The 22,301-nt window shown below is 42.0% G+C and overlaps 1 protein-coding gene across 1 annotated transcript in view; it reads right to left on the bottom strand.

Annotated features, from left to right (window-relative positions):
- The window catches only part of LOC145403771 (protein maelstrom homolog), a 49,970-nt gene extending 30,124 nt beyond the window's left edge, over nucleotides 1-19,846 (bottom strand). The window contains exons 1-3 of the mRNA XM_080275449.1: nucleotides 19,718-19,846; nucleotides 12,708-12,897; nucleotides 10,185-10,328 (exon numbers count right to left, since the gene is read on the bottom strand). Of these exons, the coding sequence (XP_080131575.1) occupies nucleotides 10,185-10,328; nucleotides 12,708-12,897; nucleotides 19,718-19,846 (463 nt within the window). The remainder of the gene's footprint in view (nucleotides 1-10,184; nucleotides 10,329-12,707; nucleotides 12,898-19,717) is intronic.
- Nucleotides 19,847-22,301: the final 2,455 nt, after the last annotated feature.

The raw sequence follows: 22,301 nt of genomic DNA, 5'->3' as shown, positions 1-22,301 counted from the left end.
TAGAACTGATTGCAGTAGAGATCGACACATCTGAAGGTAAAGTAATTGTAGCCAATTTGTACATGCCACCCAGATCAAACACATGGGAAAGAGACGAATATGAGGACCTGGCAGAGAGTACAATTCAGAGTGTAAGATCATTGCTACATAAAATGGAAGAGAAATCGGAAAGAATTATACTAACTGGGGACTTCAATACAAATATAAATTGGAATACTCTAGATATAAATAGCTTGAAAGCTGTTGGGATCAAAAGCTCCTGGATCTCGTACAAGAGTTTTTCTTAACGCAACATGTGAGGGAAACCACCAGAAAAAGAGGACTTGATGTACCTTCAGTGCTAGATCTAATATTTACAAGGCAAGAAAATGATATTAACAGTTTAATATATCACACTCCACTCAGCAAAAGCAATCATGCAGTACTAAATTATAACTTCAGGATAGCATATGACATAGTAAACAGCAATGATAGTTACAAAAAGAGCCTAAACTATAAAAAGGGAAATTATCAAGACCTAAAGAAGTATTTCTTAGAAGTTGATTGGGAAAATGAGCTTAGAGGACAAGATTTAAATGCTGTATATAAAAAATTTTGTGAATTTTATGAAATAGGAGTCCAGAAGTACATCCCACAGCACAAAGAAGCAGATGAAAATACAGAAATGGTTCAATACAGAATGTAAAAAATCAAAAGAAAGAAGAGATTTGTTGTAGAATAGATACAGAAGACACAATAGTGAAAGGGCGTATAATAATTACAAACAGGCAAGAAACGACTATACAAGAATAAGGAGGGAAGCCCAAAAACAGTTTGAGGAGGATATAATAAATAAAATTAGTGATCAACCAAAGCTGTTTTACAGCTATATCAGAAGCAAAACTAAAGTAAAAGATATAATACAATCCATTACGGACGAGGGAATCACTTATACACAAGAGAAAGATATTTGTGAAGCACTAAATAAGAATTTCCAAGTAGTTTTTACAGAAGAAAAAATTTTGAGAGGAACTCTGTGGAACACGCATGTCCACACATACTACCAGATATACAAATAGCAGAAAAAGTAATACAGGAAGAGTTAAGTAGATTAGACAGAGGAAAAGCAAGTGGTCCTGATGAAATTTCATGTTGGGTATTACGAGAATGTGCAAAGGAGTTATGTAAACCATTATTTTTAATTTTCAAGAAATCCTTGAGTCAAGGTAAACTACCTGATATTTGGAAAAAAGCAAATATTGTCCCCTTATTCAAGAAAGGAAATAGACAAAATCCACTCAACTACCGACCAGTATCACTGACCAGTGTTGTAAGCGAGGTATTAGAAAAACTTATAAGAAAAGCTTGGGTAAATCATCTAGAAGAACACAGTATGATAACAGAAAGACAGTTTGGTTTCAGGAAAGGAAAATCATGTGTTACTAATCTGTTGAGCTACTATGACAGAGTAACAAACACAATACAGGAAAGGGAAGGATGGGTGGACAGTATCTATTTAGATTTCAAGAAAGCTTTTGACACTGTACCACACCAAAGACTTTTATGGAAACTGTACCATCAAGGAGGAATTCGAAGCAAACTGTTTTGTTGGATGAAAGACTTTATCATAACAAGAGAAATGAGGACAGTACTAAGAGGAAACTACTCATCATGAAAAGAAGTGACTAGTGGAGTACCACAGGGTTCAGTGCTGGCACCAATCATGTTTTTAGTGTATATAAATGATATAAACAGTAACACTGGAAATGAGAGCTATCTGAATATGTTTGCAGATGATGCAAAAATACAAAGGAGAATTACTAACACAGACTCTTGTAAAGAGCTACAAGAAGAATTAAATAAACTTCATGAATGGAGTAGTACATGGCAAATGGAATTCAATGTGGACAAGTGTCATGTAATCAAGTTTGGTAAAAGTGGAAAAAGACCTGATTGGGATTATAAGTTAGGAAATAAAACCCTATACACATCAGAAAGAGAGAAAGACCTAGGTGTGATTATCAATAACAGACTATCTCCGGCTGACCACATCAGCGAGAAGGTACGGAACATGTATACACTGCTTGCAAATATGAGAATAGCATTCACATACATAAATGAAGACATGCTAAGAAGGATAATAACATCATTCATTAGACCAACCCTGGAATGTGCATCAGTAGTCTGGAGTCCTCATCTCAAAAAGCACATAGACAAGATTGAAAAAGTTCAAAGGGCCGCTACAAGATGGATACCAAGCTTAAGGGACCTAAGCTAAGAAGAAAGACTAAATAAACTGAATCTACCAACACTACAGGAGAGAAGGAAAAGAGGTGACATGATAATGCTATATAAATGCATATCAGGAAAGGAGAAAATAGACATAAATGATTACTTAACATATGGAGAAGCATCAGCAAGAGGACACTGCAAAAAACTGCATAAGAAGAGAGGTGATAAAGACGTAAGGAAATTCAGTTTCCCAAACAGAGCAATTGATCAATGGAATGCACTACCGAATGAAATAGAGTGTGCCAAAACAATTCACAAATTTAAGGATATGTACGATAAATATGGTTTAAGACACGGGACAGTACGAGCTTGACTCATTCCTGTAAAGATACAATTAGGTAAGAACAATTAGGTAAGAACACACACACACACACACACACACACACACATACAAAATTTTCATTAATTCAACACAACCAATACATCAGCTCTTCTATGCTTTCCACTCCAAAAAACACTTCTTTCATACATGCTGGAAGTGGAAACTATTTTCCCCCAGATAGAGATATTTTGTGTTTAGCAGTACAATATTTGCTTCTTTTTTTCTTTTTTTTTATGGTTGTCCCTGCTAAAAGGCAGAGGAAAATTCCAGAGAACTTTTATGGTTATTTCAAGCTGGTTATTAACCCAGGGATTTGCACTAGTTCCTGGTTAATAATCTTTATTATTAATAAACTAAATGCTACTGCATTTAACCCATATGGACAACTATATTGTAAATGTGTGTGTACGTACGTAGGAAGATTCCACTGTAAGTGACCGTGCCTGCATGTTGTGGTGATGTGGAAAATGGGAGAAAGTATTATACTGTACCTTAATGTACATAAAATGAATATTTGATCTTATTCTTCTTTGACAATATGATTGATTTGTTAAGGCAGACCTTCCTTGAAAGTTTTGTGAGGTAATTAATTCAACTTACATTAAGTCTATCTATCTATCTATAGCCCGACGCCCTAATCCCACAAAGGGTGGCCGCAGACAAAACGCCTCCAAGTCACTCTGTCACCCACCATTTGACTCCCCTCCCCCCAACTCACCCCCCCCTCCCTCATATACCTCTCAACTCCATCCCTCCACCTCATCCTCGGTCTACCCCTCCCTCTCCCTCCCGCCACCTCACCTACATACACCCTCTTAGTCAGTCTTTCATTCTCCATCCTCTCCACATGTCCAAACCACCTCAGTGTATTTCTCCTAATCTTTTCAACCACATCCACATCTACCCCACAACGTTCCTTCACTTCTTCATTCGTCAACCTGTCCCTCCACGTCACTCCACATGCTCCTCTCAAGTAACTCATTTCCACTGCTCTCACTCTTGACTTGTTCCCTTCTTGCAAGGTCCACGCCTCGCTTCCATACGTCAGGGTAGGGATCGCAATACCATCATGCAGTGACTTCTTAACTTCCATACTCACCTCCCTATTTCTCATCACTGCTTTCAGTGTACCAACAACCTTCCTTCCCTGCTGTACCCTTTCATTTACTTCATCCCCCAAAGTTCCATCCTTACTCATCACACTACCCAAGTACTTGGATGCACTCACATTCTCCATATCCTCACCATCCAACCTCACTGCATACTCTGTGACTTCATTCCTCTCAAACACCATAACTTTACTTTTGTTTACATTAACTTTCAGCTTCCTCCTCCTACACACTGTCCCAAATTCATTCACCAAACCTTGCAACTCCCATTCATCTTCACTCAACAATACTGTATCATCAGCAAACAGCAACACCGGAAGCTTCCAAATCTCACCCTCATTCATTAGGGCCACCCCCACATCCACTGCCCTACCTTGAACCTCCTTTACAACCCCATCCATATATATATTAAACAGCCATGGAGACATTACACACCCCTGTTTCAGTCCCACATTGAGATCAAAGAACTCACTCAGCTCACCATCCACTCGCACCGTAGCCCTAGCTCCCTCATACATACTCTTCACAGCACTCAACAATTTCCCCTCCACTCCATATATTCTTAATACCTTCCACATACCTTGCCTATCTATTCTGTCATAAGCTTTCTCCAAGTCCATGAAGGCAGCATACACTTTCCTTCCCTTCTCTAGATACTTCTCCACTAAACATCTTAGAACAAATATCTGGTCTATACACCCTTTTCCCTTCCTAAATCCCCCTTGTTCTTCTCCAACTAGCTCCTCGTCAAATGCCTAACCCTATCAATGAGTATTCTACCATATATTTTACCAGTCACACTAAGAAGGCAAATACCCCTATGGTTACCACATACTTCTCTCTCCCCTTTTCCTTTGTACAGAGGAACAATTATACCTGATTTCCAGTCCTCTGGAACCCTTCCCTCTTCCCAAGCCAATCTACACAACTTCCATATCCACTCCACAACAATCTCACCCCCATACCTAAGCATTTCACCACACACTCCATCAATTCCTGGGGCCTTTCCCAGCTTAATCTTCTTCATCGCTTCCACTACTTCCGACCTACTGATCTCTTCCTCCCTCCTCTCATCTCTTCTTCTCCCAGCCATTCCCCAACCACTTATACTCACACTGCTCTCACTCTCTACATTTAACAAATCCTCAATGTGCTCCTTCCATCTCCTCACTTTCTCTCTCTTCTCCACCAACAATCTATTATTCCTATCTTTCACTCCCCTACTATTTCCCCTTTCACACTGCCTTACTTTCTTTATCTCCTTCCAAAACAATTTCTTACTCTCCCTCCATTTCACACTCAGATTCCTCCCAAACTCTTCATCCACTTTCTTCTTACTCTCCTTCACCAGTCTCTTAACCTCCCTTCTCCTGCTCACATATACCTCTCTCTTCTCTCTCTCATGTTCTCCCCTACCTCTACTCACCAACCATTCACCATATGCCTTCTTCTTTTGTTCCACAGCTCGTTTCACCTCATCATTCCACCATGCTGTCCCTTGCACACCCTTGCATCTCCTCCTCACTCCACAAACCGCCTCACACGCTGCGCTTAACTCTTCCGTGAATATCTTACATACGTCTTCCACCCCTTCCATCTGCTCTAGCTCATACCTTCCCAATCTTTCTTCCACTATGCTCTTATACTCTGTCCTTTTCTCACTATCTTGCAATTTCTCCACTCTTCTCACAGGAGCTGCTTCCTCCTGTCTTCCCCTTCGCCTCCTCAACCACTTTCTTTGCAGCTCTACCTTGGCCATCACTAAGTGATGGTCCAAGACTCCATTCCCCCACCCTCTCCACACTCTTGCATCCAACACTTGTCTTCTCATTCGCTCATCCACACACACGTAGTCTATCATTGCCTTTCGTTCAACAAGTTCACCATCCATCCTCCTCATTACTCTCCATGTATACCGGTGGATCATCTTATGACGAAAGTAGGTGTTGGCTATTGCCAACCCCTTACCAGCACAGATGTCCACCAAAGCACTACCATTCCCATCTACTTCAGCTGGCACACCCCACTGACCAACCACTCCATCCACTCGTACATTCCCAACTTTGCCATTCATGTCTCCAATCAACAGCACTCTCTCGCTCCTCTCAAACTTGTCCATACATGCTTCTACTCTCGCCCAACTGTAATTAAATAATGTTTGGCATCTCTGAATCCTATGAAGGAGAGGAGATCGCCATTACTCAGTTAGTCCCTTAAGCTTGTTCAAGCTGCATGCTGTAAATAAGTTGCTCCAGGATGCCTGGATAGACCCTCACAAACCTAACTAAGACCTCTAGCCCATCATCATCTGTCATTCTTACATGATCTAGCTACGTATCCTTTGAGATCTGGCCAAATTGAGGGAAACTAGCTAGGATATGAGGAGAAAGAATACGTAAGTTAGGGTTAGTTACACCCAGTCACTTAAGGAGACTCTGATTCCTTAGTTTTAACTTTGTGTTAGTAGAACAATAGTTTCAAAATGAATTTATTTTATTATTTTTTCTGACACTGGGTAACTAAATAACAATGAATGAATGATGCCCGTACTGTACTGTAATAAATAAGAATCAGTTAATAAACAATTTCTGTAATGTCTGAAGATATGTAACCATGATACTGTAACTGAATACAAAATACTATAATGAGGTTAAACTTTATCTGAAAATTCATACCTCACACTCTCGTAACTCTGTCCCACATGGTGCTAAGATTTTTTTTTTTTTTTTTTGGTACCACATATACTATCTACCTATCTATCTATTGCCAGATGCCATAATCCCGTAAGGGATGACTACAAACAAATCGCCTCCGTGCCGCCCTGTTCCCAGCTCACACACCCCTCTCTCATATACCTCTCCACTCCCTCCCTCCATCTCATTCTTGGCCTCCCCCTCCCTCTCCCACCTCCACCTCACTAGCATACACTCTCCTCATCAGTCTCTCACTCTCCATCCTCTCCACATGGCCAAACCACCTCAATGCGTTTCTCCTAATGCTTCCTGTCACATCCATATCCACACCACAATGCTCCTTCACTTTCTCATTTGTCAGTCTGTCTCTCCTTGTGACTCCACATGTTCCTCTCAAATAACTCATTTCCATTGCTCTCACTCTTGACTTCTGTCCCTCCAACAAGGTCCAAGTTTCACATCCATACATTACAGCTGGTATCACAATACTGTAATGAAGTAACTTTTTCACTTCCATGCTCACTTCCCTGTTTCTTATCACTGCTTTTATGGAACCAGCAACCTTTCTTTCTTGTACCCTTTCAAGCACTTCCCTCTAAACTTCCATCCTTACTCATCACACTACCTAAGTACTTAAAGGCACTCACATTTTCCATTTCCTCCTCATCCAACCTCACTGTACATTCACTGACTTCACTTCTCTCGAAGACCATAACTTTACTCTTCCCTACATTCACTTTTAGATTCCGTTTCTTATACATACTCCCAAACTCATCCACCATGCCTTGCAGCTCCCCTTCGTCTTCACTTAACAACACAGTATCACCTGCAAACAACAGTGCAGGGAGTTTCCAAACACTGCCCTCTCTCATTAGGGCCGCTCCAACATCCACTGTCCTACCTTGTATCTCTTTTACAATCCCATCCATATACTGACTGAACAACCATGGAGACATGACACATCCCTGTTTCAATCCAACCTTCAAATAGAAAAATTCACTCAGTTCACTATCCACACACACTGCAGCTTTAACACCCTCATGCATACTCTTCACAGCATTCAACAACTTCCCATCTACTCCATATATTCTAAATACTTTCCACAATCCTTGTGTATCCACCCTGTCATATGCTTTCTCCAAATCCATGACGGTCGTATACAACTTCTTTCCCTTCTCTAGAAACTTTTCCACTAGAGATCTAAGAATGAATATCTGATGTACACAACCTCTTCCCTTCCTAAAACCTCACCGTTCTTCTTCAACTAATTCCTCTGTTATTTCCCTAACTCATTCAATAAGTATCCTACCATGCACTTTTCCCATTACACTAAGAAGACAAATGCCCCTACCACATATACATTATGTGAATATGGCATGAAGCAGAGTAGATATCATAAAAGCAACAATAAAGGTGATTGACAAATTTATTCGACTATTTATTTCCTACTAAAAGACATGGCATACGTAGGATTCAGATGCAGCAAGAATAATGGGTCATACATTCATTCAAAATCACTCAACCCTTTAAAACTGTTACCTACTTAACAGCAAAAACATCCTAAACTGATTTTTACAAGTATTTCAAATGTGTGTGTGGGATACAACCATTATCAACTGCTACTCTTAAATAAATAACCCTGGTTTTGTGTTTCTCCAAACACACTCCCTCCATCCAAATCCATACTTTGTAAGTAATTTTGAATTCCCATATTCCGGAACCTCACTTTGTCATTGTCATTTACCACGGCCTTCAGGCTGGTGGTGGCCACCATCATCCACTCACCTGAGTAGTACTGCCTACTTCTTCCTTCACATTTACCATTCAGTCTGTGTCTGCTATCCCCTCTTCCTACCTCTCCTTTCATAATTATCGTTATCTCTGTGTTTGCCCTCCCCTCTTCCTATTTCTCCTTTCACAGTTATCATTTTGTCTCTGTCTGTGCTCCCCTCTTCCTTTTTTTCCCTTTCCTTCCTGTCACTTTATTGCTCCTTCCATATCAGGTGGCTCTACACTGAATGACATGCTTAACGGTTTCTTGAAATCCAGGAAACTATTTACAGTGTTGGGTGGTAACCATACGACCAGATAACAGGGTGATGTGGAGGCTGCTATGATGCCCTGTTAATTGGGTGGAGCAACACAAATGCAGTGTCCATCCAAAAACAAAACCTCCACACTTTTCCATGCACACTGCTGTTGTGGGGCACTGTCAACCACATGGGAACATTACTTTATCGCACGAGATGGCACTGCAGGGACAGCAGATTGCCTACTGTTGATGGGTCTGTTCAGCCAGACCACCACCAACAACCATGCCTTTTCAAGCATTCTACTGTTAAGAAGGTAGACTGTGGCACACTGGTGTAAAGTTTTCAGTGGCCTTGTGTCATATCAAAGGGATTGGCAGAAATTCCATCTTGTGTGATTTGTGGAGGTTTGTTCATTTAATCGTTTTTGAAGGCTCCAATATGCTTGCAACTGTCAGTCTTGGTCACCTAATGGCAGATCTCCATGCTCCAAAACCTCTAGCAGCTTCCCTATTCAGTCCTTTATCCCTGAGGTCACACTCAATGACCTCGTCCCACGTCTTTTTTTGGTCTACCTCTCGCAACCCTACCTCTAACATTAACATTTCTTACTTTCTGCACCCAATTATCATCCTCCATCCTCTCCACATGTCCAAACCATCTCAATCTACCTCTCGTCATCACAACACCAATACACTCCCGTCCCATCCTACCCCTCAACTCTTCCATCACAGACCTAGCCCCTCTATGCCTTACACTCTGGGGCACACTGCACATCCACCTACTCACTGTCCCTTCTGTATGTTGAAGCCTGCAAATATCCTCTTCCTTTACTGCCCAAGTCTCAATGCCATACAGCATTACACTCCTAACACATGCTGCATAAAAAGATCCTTTAGCATGGAGGAAGAGCCCTCTCAATGTCAGGAGAGGCAACAGCTCCCTAAACTTCTTCCAACTACTCCTCACTATAGCCACAGGGTTAGCTCCATCCCCACCTCCAGTACATAACATGTCTCCCAAATAAGACTCTTCCACATACTCATGAGACCCACCAACAAGTTCAATCCTTTCACGCCTGACAACCTCTACCTGCTCTCCCTGACACACTGCACACATGAAATCAGCATTATCTTGCATTTTACCTCTAATACCAGTACATCTCTTATGCACCCACTTTGGTTAAAAAAAAAAAAAAAAGTACATTCACTTTTAAAAGTGGAGAGTTTTTTCTTTTGCAGCTTATTTCATAGAGCTCAGTGGCAGAATAAGACAATATTATAGCTCTACATCCTCTCCACACAACTTCTTTGGAACTAGTACCATATTCTAGTACTAATTACAGCATAGCACTGATGGTGAAACTGCAACCTGACACGTAGTTAGAATGAACAGGACAGTATACTGTAGGTAGCACCAGTAAAAACAAGAAAATGGATTAGGCGCTGAGAAGGGGCCTCAGGGTTAGGTACACTTTCTGGAATTGTGCACAATATTGTGAAGTATTATAAATGACCTATGAATGGATGAAGAGAACATTATATGAACAGTGAAGAGCCACTTCACGACTTTTTTCCTCAAATACCTCTCATCTCTCTCTCTCTCTCTCTCTCTCTCTCTCTCTCTCTTTAATATACTGCTCCACTCTCTTCTTCCACACAACATAAGGTTCTGCCTCATCCAAAACTGCCTTTCAAAATTAAAGTTAAATATTATGAACAAAGCAAAAGTCAGAACACAAAAACAAAGGGCTACTGACGTTTGAGAATAATATTGTGCTCCTTGATGATGCCTCTAAGTAGATTAAACTGCAGCACCCCCAGCTCAGCGGGTACGTATCTTCCATCATCAGTGTGGATATAATAGCTACAACTAAAGATGTAGAAAGTTGCTTTTGGGAGAGCTGGAAGAGTTAAATATTTATTCAATCAAGCAGATAACAAAATGAGTAAAGTTATACATACAATATTGTCATCATCATCATCTGGACCTCCTTTCCCACCCAAGGGCAGGGTGAGGAGTACTGTAGCAATGTCCAGACAGCCCAAATTTGCCCAATCCAATGGGCCACACTTCCATTCACTCATCATTCATGCCCCCAGAATCCTGGCTCTTGGATATGCCAAAAACATTCACCACATTCAGTAGCTTCACATAAATGTATCTGATTGAGTCAATCCAGATGCTGCCATGTTAAAAAGGGGTGCCAAAATCCCTGATCATGCACTTCTCCTCACAACATTCATCCTGCCAGCTCGATCGCTTGTCAGTTCCCTAGCCTCACTGACTTCCAAACCTCTCTTCCTCACACACTCATCCATCATCTCTCCATCTTCTCCTTGGCCTACCTCGCCTCCTCCCTCCTTCAAATTCACTCAGAAATACCTTTTTCACCACTCTAATGTTATCCATTCTCTCCACATGACCATACCATCTCAGTATACTCTCTTCGATTCTGGTGTCCACCGACCTCCTCACTCCACACCTTTCACTATTATTATTAATTTGTATCCTATCCACCCTCTGTACTCCACGTACATTCCTCAGCAGTCCCATCTCCACTGCTCTTACTCTTGACTTTTCATTTTCATGCCATACCATAGTCTCACATCCATATGTTAAAGTTGGCACTGACACTCCCTCATGTAAGCCTCGTGCAGCTCTAACACTCAAACCTCTGTTTCTTATCAAGGCCTTCATTGCACCTGCTACTTTTCTTCTTTTTGTCACTCTACTTTCAACTTCTTTTGCACATTTTCCTCTCTTTTTTTATCACTGTACCCAAGTATTTGAACTCTCTCACGAATTCCAGTCTCTCTCCATTCACTGTAACATCACACTGGGAGACACCTTCTGTCTCAATAACCATCATTTTACTCTTTTCTACATTTACTCTCAAGGCATGACACTCACAGACATCAGCAAAACTTTGCACTAGCCTACCAAGTTCTTGTCCAGTACTTGCAAGCAATACTGCATCATCAACATACAACAAATTTGAGATATTCCATCCATCACCATTCATTACCAACACCATCCCTCTCTCCATTATTCGTGTTTTTACTTCTCTCATCATCCCATCCATATATATATATATATATATATACTGAACAACCATGGGGACATCACACAACCTTGTCGCATGCCCACACTGATCGTGAACCATTCACTTAAATGCCCATTAACCTACAATACCAAGGTTGAGTATTGTATTATGCATACATTTTTTCAAGTTTTTAAAAAAATGAAACTAATTTACCACACAAAAAAAAATAAAAAAAAGTCTTTACATGTAACAAACTTGGTGGTTTCCTGCAAACCAGGTAACCATGGCATTGCTGGGTGGTAACCACATAACCAACCTGAACATGTTTCCTACGGGTCAACAAGTGAGTCTGAGGAGGGTTAGTGCCCCTCCCCAAAAAACAACTAACTCAAAGACAAAATGGCCATCCCTTATGGGATTATGGCATCTGGCTATAGATAAATAGACCTTTTAATGATGCTACAAAATAATGCACATATCACATAGGGACAACTGAAAGACAATGCACACAGGCAACTTCAAGGAAAAAGCATAAAAGCAATTGGTTAATGATAGTATTGTGCGTACGGAAAATTTAATGGAATGTACAGGAGTAACTAAAAAGGAAATTCATAGAGGCAACTTAAAAGAAACAGACAAGATCAACTATAATGGGAATGCACATAAACAAATTAAAAGGGAATGCATTGGAGCAATTTAAGTGGAATGCACAAGGGCAACTAACAAGAATACACAAAGGCAACTTACAATGGAAAATACAGGGGACACAAGTGGAATGCACGTGGGCAACTTAAATGGAATGCACGTGGGCAACTTAAATGGAATGCACGTGGGCAACTTAAATGGAATGCACGTGGGCAACTTAAATGGAATACACAAGGACAACTTAAAAGGAATACACAGGGGTAACTTAAATAGAATACACTGAGGCAACTTATATGGAGTACACAGCCCCGGCAACTTGAATAGAATGCCCAAGAGCAACTTAAATAGCATGTACAGGAGCTACTTAAACAGAATGCACAGGAGCAATTTAAACAGAATTCATAGGAGCAACTTAAATGGAATGCACAGTGGTAACTGAACAATGGAAATGCACAGTATCCACTGGATAAAGGAATGCAATGTGAGTCTGAGGGAACATGGTGACTACAAAGCAAAAGACTTTAAAAAAGAATAGACTGCAAGAAGGGAACATGAAAAACAAGGAGAAAAACAGGAAACCCAGCATCTCACCATTGCCTGCATGATATAGGTCAACCGTGCCCGCTATATCCTTCTTCATGTCCTCCTCCTTGCGGCGTTTTGTCTCCATTTCCTCCTCTATCTCCTTCAAAGGTCTTCCCCGACAGTCCAGTTTACCCACACTTTTGTTTTGCTTCTCTTTCATGACTGTATATTTTTTCTTCTTGGAATCAGGAAGGCTCTGTTGGTAAATATATAGTATTCTAGTGAATAGCAATAACAGAACTTCAAAGTGTATACCAGTATCATAACAAGATGATTCTAACCAGGACTTATCAGATTTTTATGAAGATGCAGACTTTAACGGCACCACATCACTATGTCCTTTTTCTCAGGCATACAGTACTCTCATACTACAATACAATCACTTCATCCTTGGGTCAATATGGTATGACCATCTCCATCCCCCCAGATGTTCACAAACAGCCTGCTACTGATATCATATCTGCTATGCTACAGAAAAAAACAAGTGATGGGTGAAAATAACTTACATTTACCTCTGGTGGCAAAGATTTAATGATACTCTTCTGTCCTGCTTACTGTATCTCAACTGTTGTAAGAACGGGTGCCAATATAATATCTAACTCAAAAAAATATGGTGCTCTACAGTCTGTTGTTACTATCTGAAGCACTCAGAATGAAAAAGTACATTCCATCTTTTTTAAATGAGTAATGAACGATCAAAGTTTGATAACTTTAGAATTTTCAGTCTAACTGTTGCATTTCGAGGCCAACGAAATCTACTTTGTGATACATGATCCTGTACAGTGCAGTACAGTACTAAAAAGTTAAGTGTGTCAAATGTCATTATGTCTGGGAGATAATTCACGTTCTGATACACAGTCACTTTTCTTCTCTTGTTTAATACGGTTATGTCAAAATACTGATGCAAATTAAATGCAAGGAATAACAAAATGCAGACTCAGAATAATACATGACATGATAAAAGCCTCACAAAAAAGGTTAACAAAAGTGCTAATAAGGCTTTCACAATACATTATCACAACCATTCACTCTATTAAAATGAAAAAGCTGATATGACAATCATAAACAATTAATAATGAAGATACTGCTGATACTACTACTGTACTACTACCAACAATAATAAATAATAATAACAGTAAGAGCAATAAAATTAAAAAGTGAATGAAGTCTTGTCATGCAATACAGAGTCCCCTACCAATTGATAACCACACATAAATACTGTGAATACAATGTGGGTATGATATCAATATGTATGCACTGTGTACAAAATATGGGTATGTAAAGAGCTTGACCTTGGGAGTAGATGGATGGTTGTTGCGCGCTACACACTGTCATGGTGTGGGGCACAGTTGTGTGAAGTTCTATCACACTGTTTCCATGCATGAAGAAGTTACCATGCGGAAACGAATGTTAGTAATCTCCCCATTATGCGGACGTCCATTATCCAAACAATCCATAATCCGGATGCTGTGATCTGGCTGTATTAAACCATTATATGTATATTTTTCCATTTTATCCAGACAAAATGCTTGCATCTGGGTGGAAATTATGGCCACGCGAACATTTTCGCTTGCCCGGGCAGGAATAGCCTGGTGGCGTCGTGCTGTCTGGCTCGGTAGTCTACCCAGCCCTGCTAGAGGCCCCATCAGTCGTTCAGTTCCCGCACAGCGACCATATAATGTGCAGCTCCCCTCAGACAGTTGTTATGGTGGCACACGTGGTAACTTTTGTGGCTGTTCCCTATCTGTTTCAGGCATTGCAATTCCTTGCATGCCTCTTCCTAGGGTGTGTGATGATGGTTCCTCCACCAGGGAAATGGAAGAGAGTAGTGTTGACTCTGTAAATGATGCAAGAGATCTTGGGTAAAACTGATGCTGGATGGTCAACTTCCCGCACCTTAAAGGAGTAAAACCTGGCCCACTCAACCCTATATGCCATCAGGAAATCCCATGACAAACTCACCCTGAATGTGGCAGACTTCAGCAAGAAAAACAGATGCAACACCAAGTGGAAGGCTATGGGCTTCAGCATGCCAATGTAGACCATTCAACACTGATCTGGTACCGCCAGCAATGGGCTGCAGGGGTGCTAGTGCATGGCATCCAGCTGAAAGCCGCTGCTGAGAAGTTTGCCCACCTTCACAATGTCCCTGAATTCAAGGCATGCAAAGGTTGGTTGTTCAGGTTCAAGCTTTGGCATGGCCTTACAAATCGTAAGACCCATGGCGCGAGGGAGCGGAGGAATTTCATCAGAAACTGTTAGGCTTCATTGTGAAGGAGGGCCTCGCTCTCGGTCAAGTATATAATGCTGTGAAACTGGCCTCTTCTACCACTCAGTACCAACTAACACCCTGGTAGATGAGAAGGAGCAGCATGTGCCTGGCCACAAGCTGCTCAAGCAACGGGTATCTGCTTTGTGCTGTGCTAATGCTAACGCGACGCACCGGCTGATGCCCATTATTGTTGGTCAGGCAAAGCAGTCCCATTGCCTTCGTGGGCTAATGGTTATCCTTCCTGTTGTGTGGTGCCATTCTGTGAAGACTTGGTTTACCTCCAAGATCTTCACAGATGGTTCCACAGGCATTCTGTAAAGGAGATCAATTGTTATCAAACGCAGGAACTTGGAAACCCTCGTGACCAGGTAAAGGCTCTTCTTCTCAATGACAATGCCCCGCACATCCCTCTGAGAAAGAATTGGTTGCAGATGACTGTCACATTAGGTGCATAGTTTTGTCATCTAATACCACTGCTCTGATTCAACCAATGGACCAGGGTGCTATCATGGCCACGAAGAGGCTATACAGTACTGGCGGAGGTTCCTAGACAAGGTGATGGCTGTTCTCAAGGATGAGGATGAGCAGAGTCAGGGGCTGGACATGCAAGGGCAGAGGACACAGGAAAACCTGCGATGCTACAACCTCAAGTCTGTAGTATAACTCAGAGAGTACATGGAAGGAGGTCTCCGTGAAAACCCGGGAAAGTGGTTGGTCTCATCTCCTTCAAGTACACAGGAGCAGACACTACTTTCTGGGCTTTGACATGGATGATTTCCACACTCGCCTTTGTAATGCAGGCGAGGCTGTTGATGTTGATGATGTGAAGGCATGGTTAGACAAGGATGGGGGCGATCCCGGCTTTCAAGTTATGTCTGACGTCAAGATCACCACTTCTATTGCTGCTGCAGAGCCAGAAGAGAGCAGCAGGGATGACGAAAATGATGCGGATGACCCAGAGAACTGCAGGACTCCAGCCATCTCCCGCCTGAGCAAAGTCCGGGCAATCCTCGAACAGGTGCTTGAGTATGCTGAGCGCCCGGACTGTGACAGAGTGTGCCTCTTTACCTTGTGGAGGATCCTCGTTCTGTGCAGCAGAGTGTCACCTGATGCTTGAATCTTCACTCCTATCGTCAGTCAAAGGTCGATTCTTTTTTTCAGGCCTCTGACCCTCACTCAGTCCACCTCTTCTCTGCCAACATCACAGCATCAAACCATGCCTTCAACGACGGAACCAAAACCTAGCAAGTCGTCAGCTGTTGTGTCTTCCCCGGACGTGAGTTTGCGTCTGCCTTCCGAGTCACCTGAAGTAGGCAGTACATCACAACGCCCCATAGCTGCTGCCCTGGGCCGACTGCTGGAGCTCCTCCTTGACTCTGACTGCAACTGAGCTCCTCAGGGTATGTCACCAGACCACAAAGGATGACTGTGCAGCGCAACAGCGTCACCAGCAGCAGTGAAACAGAGTCAAGGAGCTAGGAGGTTAATCAGCACGATGCCCTGTGAGGAATTATGAGTGATGATGTTGACTTTATTCTAGCTTACTGCACTTTACCATGATTTTATGCTATTTTACCATGATTTTATTCCATTTTACCATTATGTTTTGTGTGTCCACTGCATATTCTTGTGCAGCCAATTTTTTTATGTCTTTGTATGCAGCATGTGTTAGGAGTGTAATGCTGTATGGTAGTGAGACCTGGGCAGTGAAAGAGGAAGATATTCGCCGGCTCAGACGTACAAAAAATGACAATGATTAGGTGGATGTGCGGTGCGACCCTGCGTCCAAGACCTGGAGGGGCTGGGTTTACGATGGAAGAGTTGAGAGGTAGGATGGGACTGGAGTGTATTGGTGTTGTGATGGGGAGAGGTAGACTGAGATGGTTTGGACATGTGGAGAGGACGAGGGATGATAATTGGGTGAGGAAGGTGAGAAGTGTTAATATTGGGGGTGGGGTTATGAGGGGGTAGACCAAGAAAGACATGGGATGAGGTCATTAAGTGTGACCTCAGGGTTAAGGGACTGAACAGGGAGGCTGCAATGGATCATGCAGCGTGAAGAGCCGCCATTAAGTGACCAAGGCCGACACATGCAAGCATGTTGGAGCCTTTAAAAACGAACGAAAATGAACGAATGATTGCAGGGTATGGCCCTGCAGTGGTAATTGCTTGTTTGTGGTTGCCGGATCTGCTTGACCATGGTAAATAATTGGCCGTGGTTTATAGGCCTGTTTGACCAGATACAGTAGTGTAAAACAATAGGAACAGGGGTTGTACGATGTACTGAAGTGGCCTTTTACAATGGATTTCAATGTTAGATTATGTACAAAGGGGGGCCAGGGGAGAAGTCCATTATCCGGATGGATCCACTTTCTGGACATGCCTTTGGCTCTACTATTTAATATAATCAAGGGATTACTGTACAGTATTGCTGTTAAATATGACAGCACTCGACCTCGTTTCAGACCTGTGTGTGACCTTGACCTTGGGAGTATGATAGGTGGCAGGTTGTGCACAACACACCATAATGGTATGGGGAACAACTGGGTGTGAAGTTAAATCAAAATCTGTCCAAGCATGTGGAAGTTACAGAGCAGACATGAAACTGCAGACGGACGTACTGACGGAACCGAGCAAACCTATAGTCCCTGACTATAGGAGGGGACTAATAATAATAATAATGGTAGACTATCTTTTGAATCTTAGCTGCACTCCTCCTGTATGAGGCATTAGCAAAAATTGTTTAGAACTGGGGAATCAACATAATGGCTGTTCCATAAAGTACATTTAGTATGAACCTATGAAAGATGGATCATGTAGGAACAAACTGGTCAGAAAAAACATGGTTCAGGATCTATGGCAGAGTATATCTTCTAGTTCTGTGCCTTGATGAGAGGAGTGGAAATGGGTTACTGTACTGTATTACCGTATATTCATAAAGAGCATGTTGAGTTACATGGAGAGAGAGAGAGACAGACAGACAATTATGGAAGTTAAAGACTGCTGCTGTGTTGAGCGGATATGCTGGAAAGTGCTAGAAGTGTATAGTCAGCATCAAAAGTCCTGTCACCTCTCCTGTTTTTTTCATCTTTGACTCTGAAAATCAGTTTGGTGAATCCCCAGTAAACAAAACTGATGCTGCTGCTCTGTGGCCAATTAAAGTCATTAGTGTCAGTTGCTGCAGATTCACCACAACAACATTCAGAGTATGGTACAAGAAGAGGAACATGGAAGAGGGGACAGGTCTTTTGATGCTGACTACCTTGAATTGGTAGGGCTATGTGAAGAGAATGGAGGATAAGAGACTGACTAGGAGCGTTGGAGTACGGTGAGTAGAAAGATGGGGGAGACCATGAAGGTGGGGGGATGGGGTGGAAAGAGGTATATGAATGAAGGTGGCAAACTGGAGGAAGGTCAGCCTGCTGGCTGAGGCTGGGGGAGCATGAAGATCTGCTTGTGGCCACCCCCCCTGGGACAGGCATAAGATTCAGGCACCTGACAATACATATGATACAGTAAACCAATTAAAGCCATGCTTCTGCAGTTATCTGGTACCGCTACTTGGCAACTTAAATAAGATTAATGCTTCAGCAGAGGGACAGGTCTTCTAAATTTCCTAATCGAATGAGTCTTTCAAAGGTTAATTAGGGCAGGTTAGGTTAGAAGTTTTGGTCTGCTTGGATTGAGGGCTTCAACATTAGGTCACGTAGCCATTCTAGGTGGTTAAAAATCATAAGGGGTAGCTATGAAAAACAAACTTTGGAGTCTAAGATTAAAAATCTGTTATCTGTGTTGCACACAGTACTAATGGTAGTTTTCGGTGCATGTATGAAGTAAAGTGGAATTGATGAGCCCATACCATGGTACAGTTTTATTACTAATATAATAACACAGGGTTTTATTTACTTATGGCAGCTTAAGTGATTTCGCCCAGCACACAAAACAGTCACAACACTGTTAGACCAGGGAATATCTACAGGGGCACTCAGTGGAGTGCAACTCTCCAACAAGGTCGATGTAATTTCCAAACCACCCTTCATAATGGGTTAAGTTTTCTCAACGCCAATTAGTTACGCAGAAAGTGTTTTCTGGCTCTAGAATCTGTAATATGATCTGGATCGGTCCCAAAAGTTAACTGATTGTTCCCTGGGACATAGGCTATCTACCCACCAAATTTGATCCAAATCTCTCTTTTAGTTTTTGATAATACTGCTAACAACAAACAAACATTGGTCCCAAGAGTTAAATGATTATTCCCCCGAGACATGGGCTATCTAAGGTACCAACCAAATTTGGTCCAAATCTCTCATTCAGGCCTAATTGTAATCCTAACAGACTGACAAACTAGAGGGGCAACGTAATTTCCAAACCACTCTTCATAACGGGTTAGGGTTTCTCATTATCTATTAGGATTTCGCAAAGTGTTTTCCGGATCCAGAACCTGTAATACGATCCGGATCGGTCCCAAATGTTAATCGATTGTTCCCTGGGACATGGGCTATCTACCCACCAAATTTGGTCGATATCTCTTTCAGTTTTTGAGTAATCCTCTTAACAGACAAACTAACGGGTGAAAATACTCTCATTGTCGGAAAGAACAATCCGGGGTGAAAAGATACTCTCCTTGTCGGGGAGAACTGGCATACATATCGGGACTTTATATTCCTAATGTACACATTGTTCAGTATATTTCTGTCATGCTTAGAAAGCTGTGTAAGCAATACACTTTGGTATTGCATCTCACCTTCCATTCAGCGGTCACATGCTGGGGCATCTCTGAAATGGGTACGGTCCTTCCCAACCTTTTCTCCACCTCGGCCTTCTTATCCAACATGAAGAAATAAAACTCATTGTGCTTCTTCTCCTTCCCCATCCTGAAAGTTCTGCTGAATCCTGCTGCCGTTCTGCTAAAAACGCATGAGCCAGGCGTACTGATAAGAAACGTAACGCCTCTTGCTATCAGTAAGGGAGAGGTAATGATGATCGCACATACAGTACAATACCTCCTCCAAAGCAGACTGAGTTGAACCGGTCCAGCTCGACTCCTCGAGTTCAATGGAAATGGCTGAATAGTTGCCACTCCCATATTTCCGTTTTGTTTGTTTTTTAACAGTAAATGTGATAACCCGCATTTTATGCGGAATTCGAGAATGACTGCAATTATTTTATCCGTATTTCTAGTGTGGCTGTAATTAGTTCTCTTAACCCCCTAAAAAATAATAATAACAACTAATGGGGTTCACAGTTTGGCAACGTTAGAAAAACAGCATACCCTAACCCTCAAACGACGTCAAAAGGAGGGGAAATTTAACTAATTTCATTTGAACAACCTAAAATTGACATCACACAGTTGTGAATGCTGTGGTAAAGCAAGAAATTCACGTCGCACGTAACCATGACAACTGTCTTGCTGGTTCTACACAAACATCCGACATGGAGGCTTTTGCAATATTCTTCTGGGTGGAAGGAAATTAATATGTGAGTGCAAAAACCACTATAATGTGTTCATATAACAACCTTGCCTTACTCTAGTAGTGTTATTAGGTAAAGTTAAGGCTAGCCTCAAAGAAAGTCGACAAAACTAGGGCGTCAGAAATGTGTAAGTTTGGCTGTACACTCTTCCTTGATATCCACAGTTTTGTTATTTTATGGTAATAATTTATTACTGCTGGCAGACGGGATTCCTTTCAGCAGATTTTCGTTGCCTTAATTCGACATAATACCTGAAAGGGTCTTTAAATTTGTTCTTCCATTCCAGACCAAAGAATAGTTGTGTCAAAGAAGAAGAAAAAAAAAAAGGCAAAAAGAATTCCAGGGCGCAGAAAACATATCAAAAAGGCAAATTTATGCTTGAACGAGGGACATTGAAGTAATGTAAATACCAACCATCTTGACTCGGGTGCTATGCAAAACTCCTGGCAAAATGTAAGCAAGTTTTATGCTTTCTGAAGTGGCATACAGTACTAATGACAGCAGTTACTAAAGCAATCATTCGTTATACTACTAGCCTACCACCATACCTAACCTAACCAAAGCAAATTAGCCTAAACTGACTAAACTAGACTACACTACCAAATCAAATAAAAGGAAAAAAATGTCATCGGAGTAAATGAATTAATGGTCAGTAACAGTTTTTATTCTCCCTTTCAATACGATGATGTCTGCTTCAATGCCACCCCTCCAAACGCCTCTTTACTTTGGCGTCAGCGGTCTTTGTTCTATCCCTTCAGTGCGATGATATCATGTTCTAATTCATATTCCAGCTCTGGATCAGGATTCAAAAACAACCTTTCGATCATACTCTCAAGCCATTTTGAAAAATGAAAGAAAAGCATTCGGGAGGCGAATGCTAATCGCCCGCCAGAATATGCTGTTGGCTAAGCTACAAGCGCCCCCCCTCCCCCCAGGGGGTCCCTTGCGGGGACGGATGGCGGCGCCTCTCTCTGGGAGGGCCGGGAGGCGCCACCCCCAAGGGGGCCAGGGGGCGGCGGCCCCCCAAGGGGGGAGAACGGAAGATTTGGGCCATATCTTGATACCCTGAATGTTTCATGTTGATAGCTCAAGCAGTTCGTGAGATATAATGGTGCTAAAGACGGGTGATAAAAACTAATTGACTTTGGCAGCCATTTTGGTGACCTTAACCTTAACCCCGGCAGCCCATTTTCAAACTTGTCCAAGATTTTGGCCATATATTGCTATCCTGAAGGTTTCATGTTGATAGCACAAGACGTTCATTAAATATAATGGTGCTAAAGGCTAGTGATAAAAACTAATTGACCTTTGGTAGCCATTTTGGTGACCTTGACCTAGACCCCGATTGCCCATTTTCGAACTTGTCCAAGATTTTGGCCATATCTCGATACCCTGAAGGTTTCACGTTGATAGCTCAAGCCGGTCATGAGATATAATGGGAACACACACACACACACACACACACACACACACACACACACACACACACACACACAAAGAGGCAAGCAAAAACATTATCGTTCCGTCTTGGTAAAGGCTGGCGATAATAACAAAAGACATTGCAAGAAAATTTTGGATACGAATCTTTTGCCTCCCTCACATCCCATCTAAATCGGGACCTGTGTAATCTACCACCTGATGAAATTGCTCAGGTTAAGAGAAATGAGAAGCCTACAAGTAATGGCGCTGTAGCCTACATCTTGGGAGGAGCAAACGCTCAGTCTACCCGGAAGCCAATCTTCCTCACATTTTCTCGCACTTTGCGATGGGGAAGGACCCTTGTCCAACCCTAGATAGGCGCTGTCAACCAATACGGGACGCCTGATCCCTATACTGTTTATATACTGCACTGTATC

Source organism: Coenobita brevimanus, chromosome 61 (genome assembly GCF_032717465.1).
Source record: "Coenobita brevimanus isolate Jiangsu-jjx chromosome 61, ASM3271746v2, whole genome shotgun sequence".
Lineage (NCBI taxonomy): Eukaryota > Metazoa > Arthropoda > Malacostraca > Decapoda > Coenobitidae > Coenobita > Coenobita brevimanus.
The sequence above is the reverse complement of the archived record's forward strand: the minus strand, read 5'-3'. Positions and strand labels throughout refer to the sequence as shown.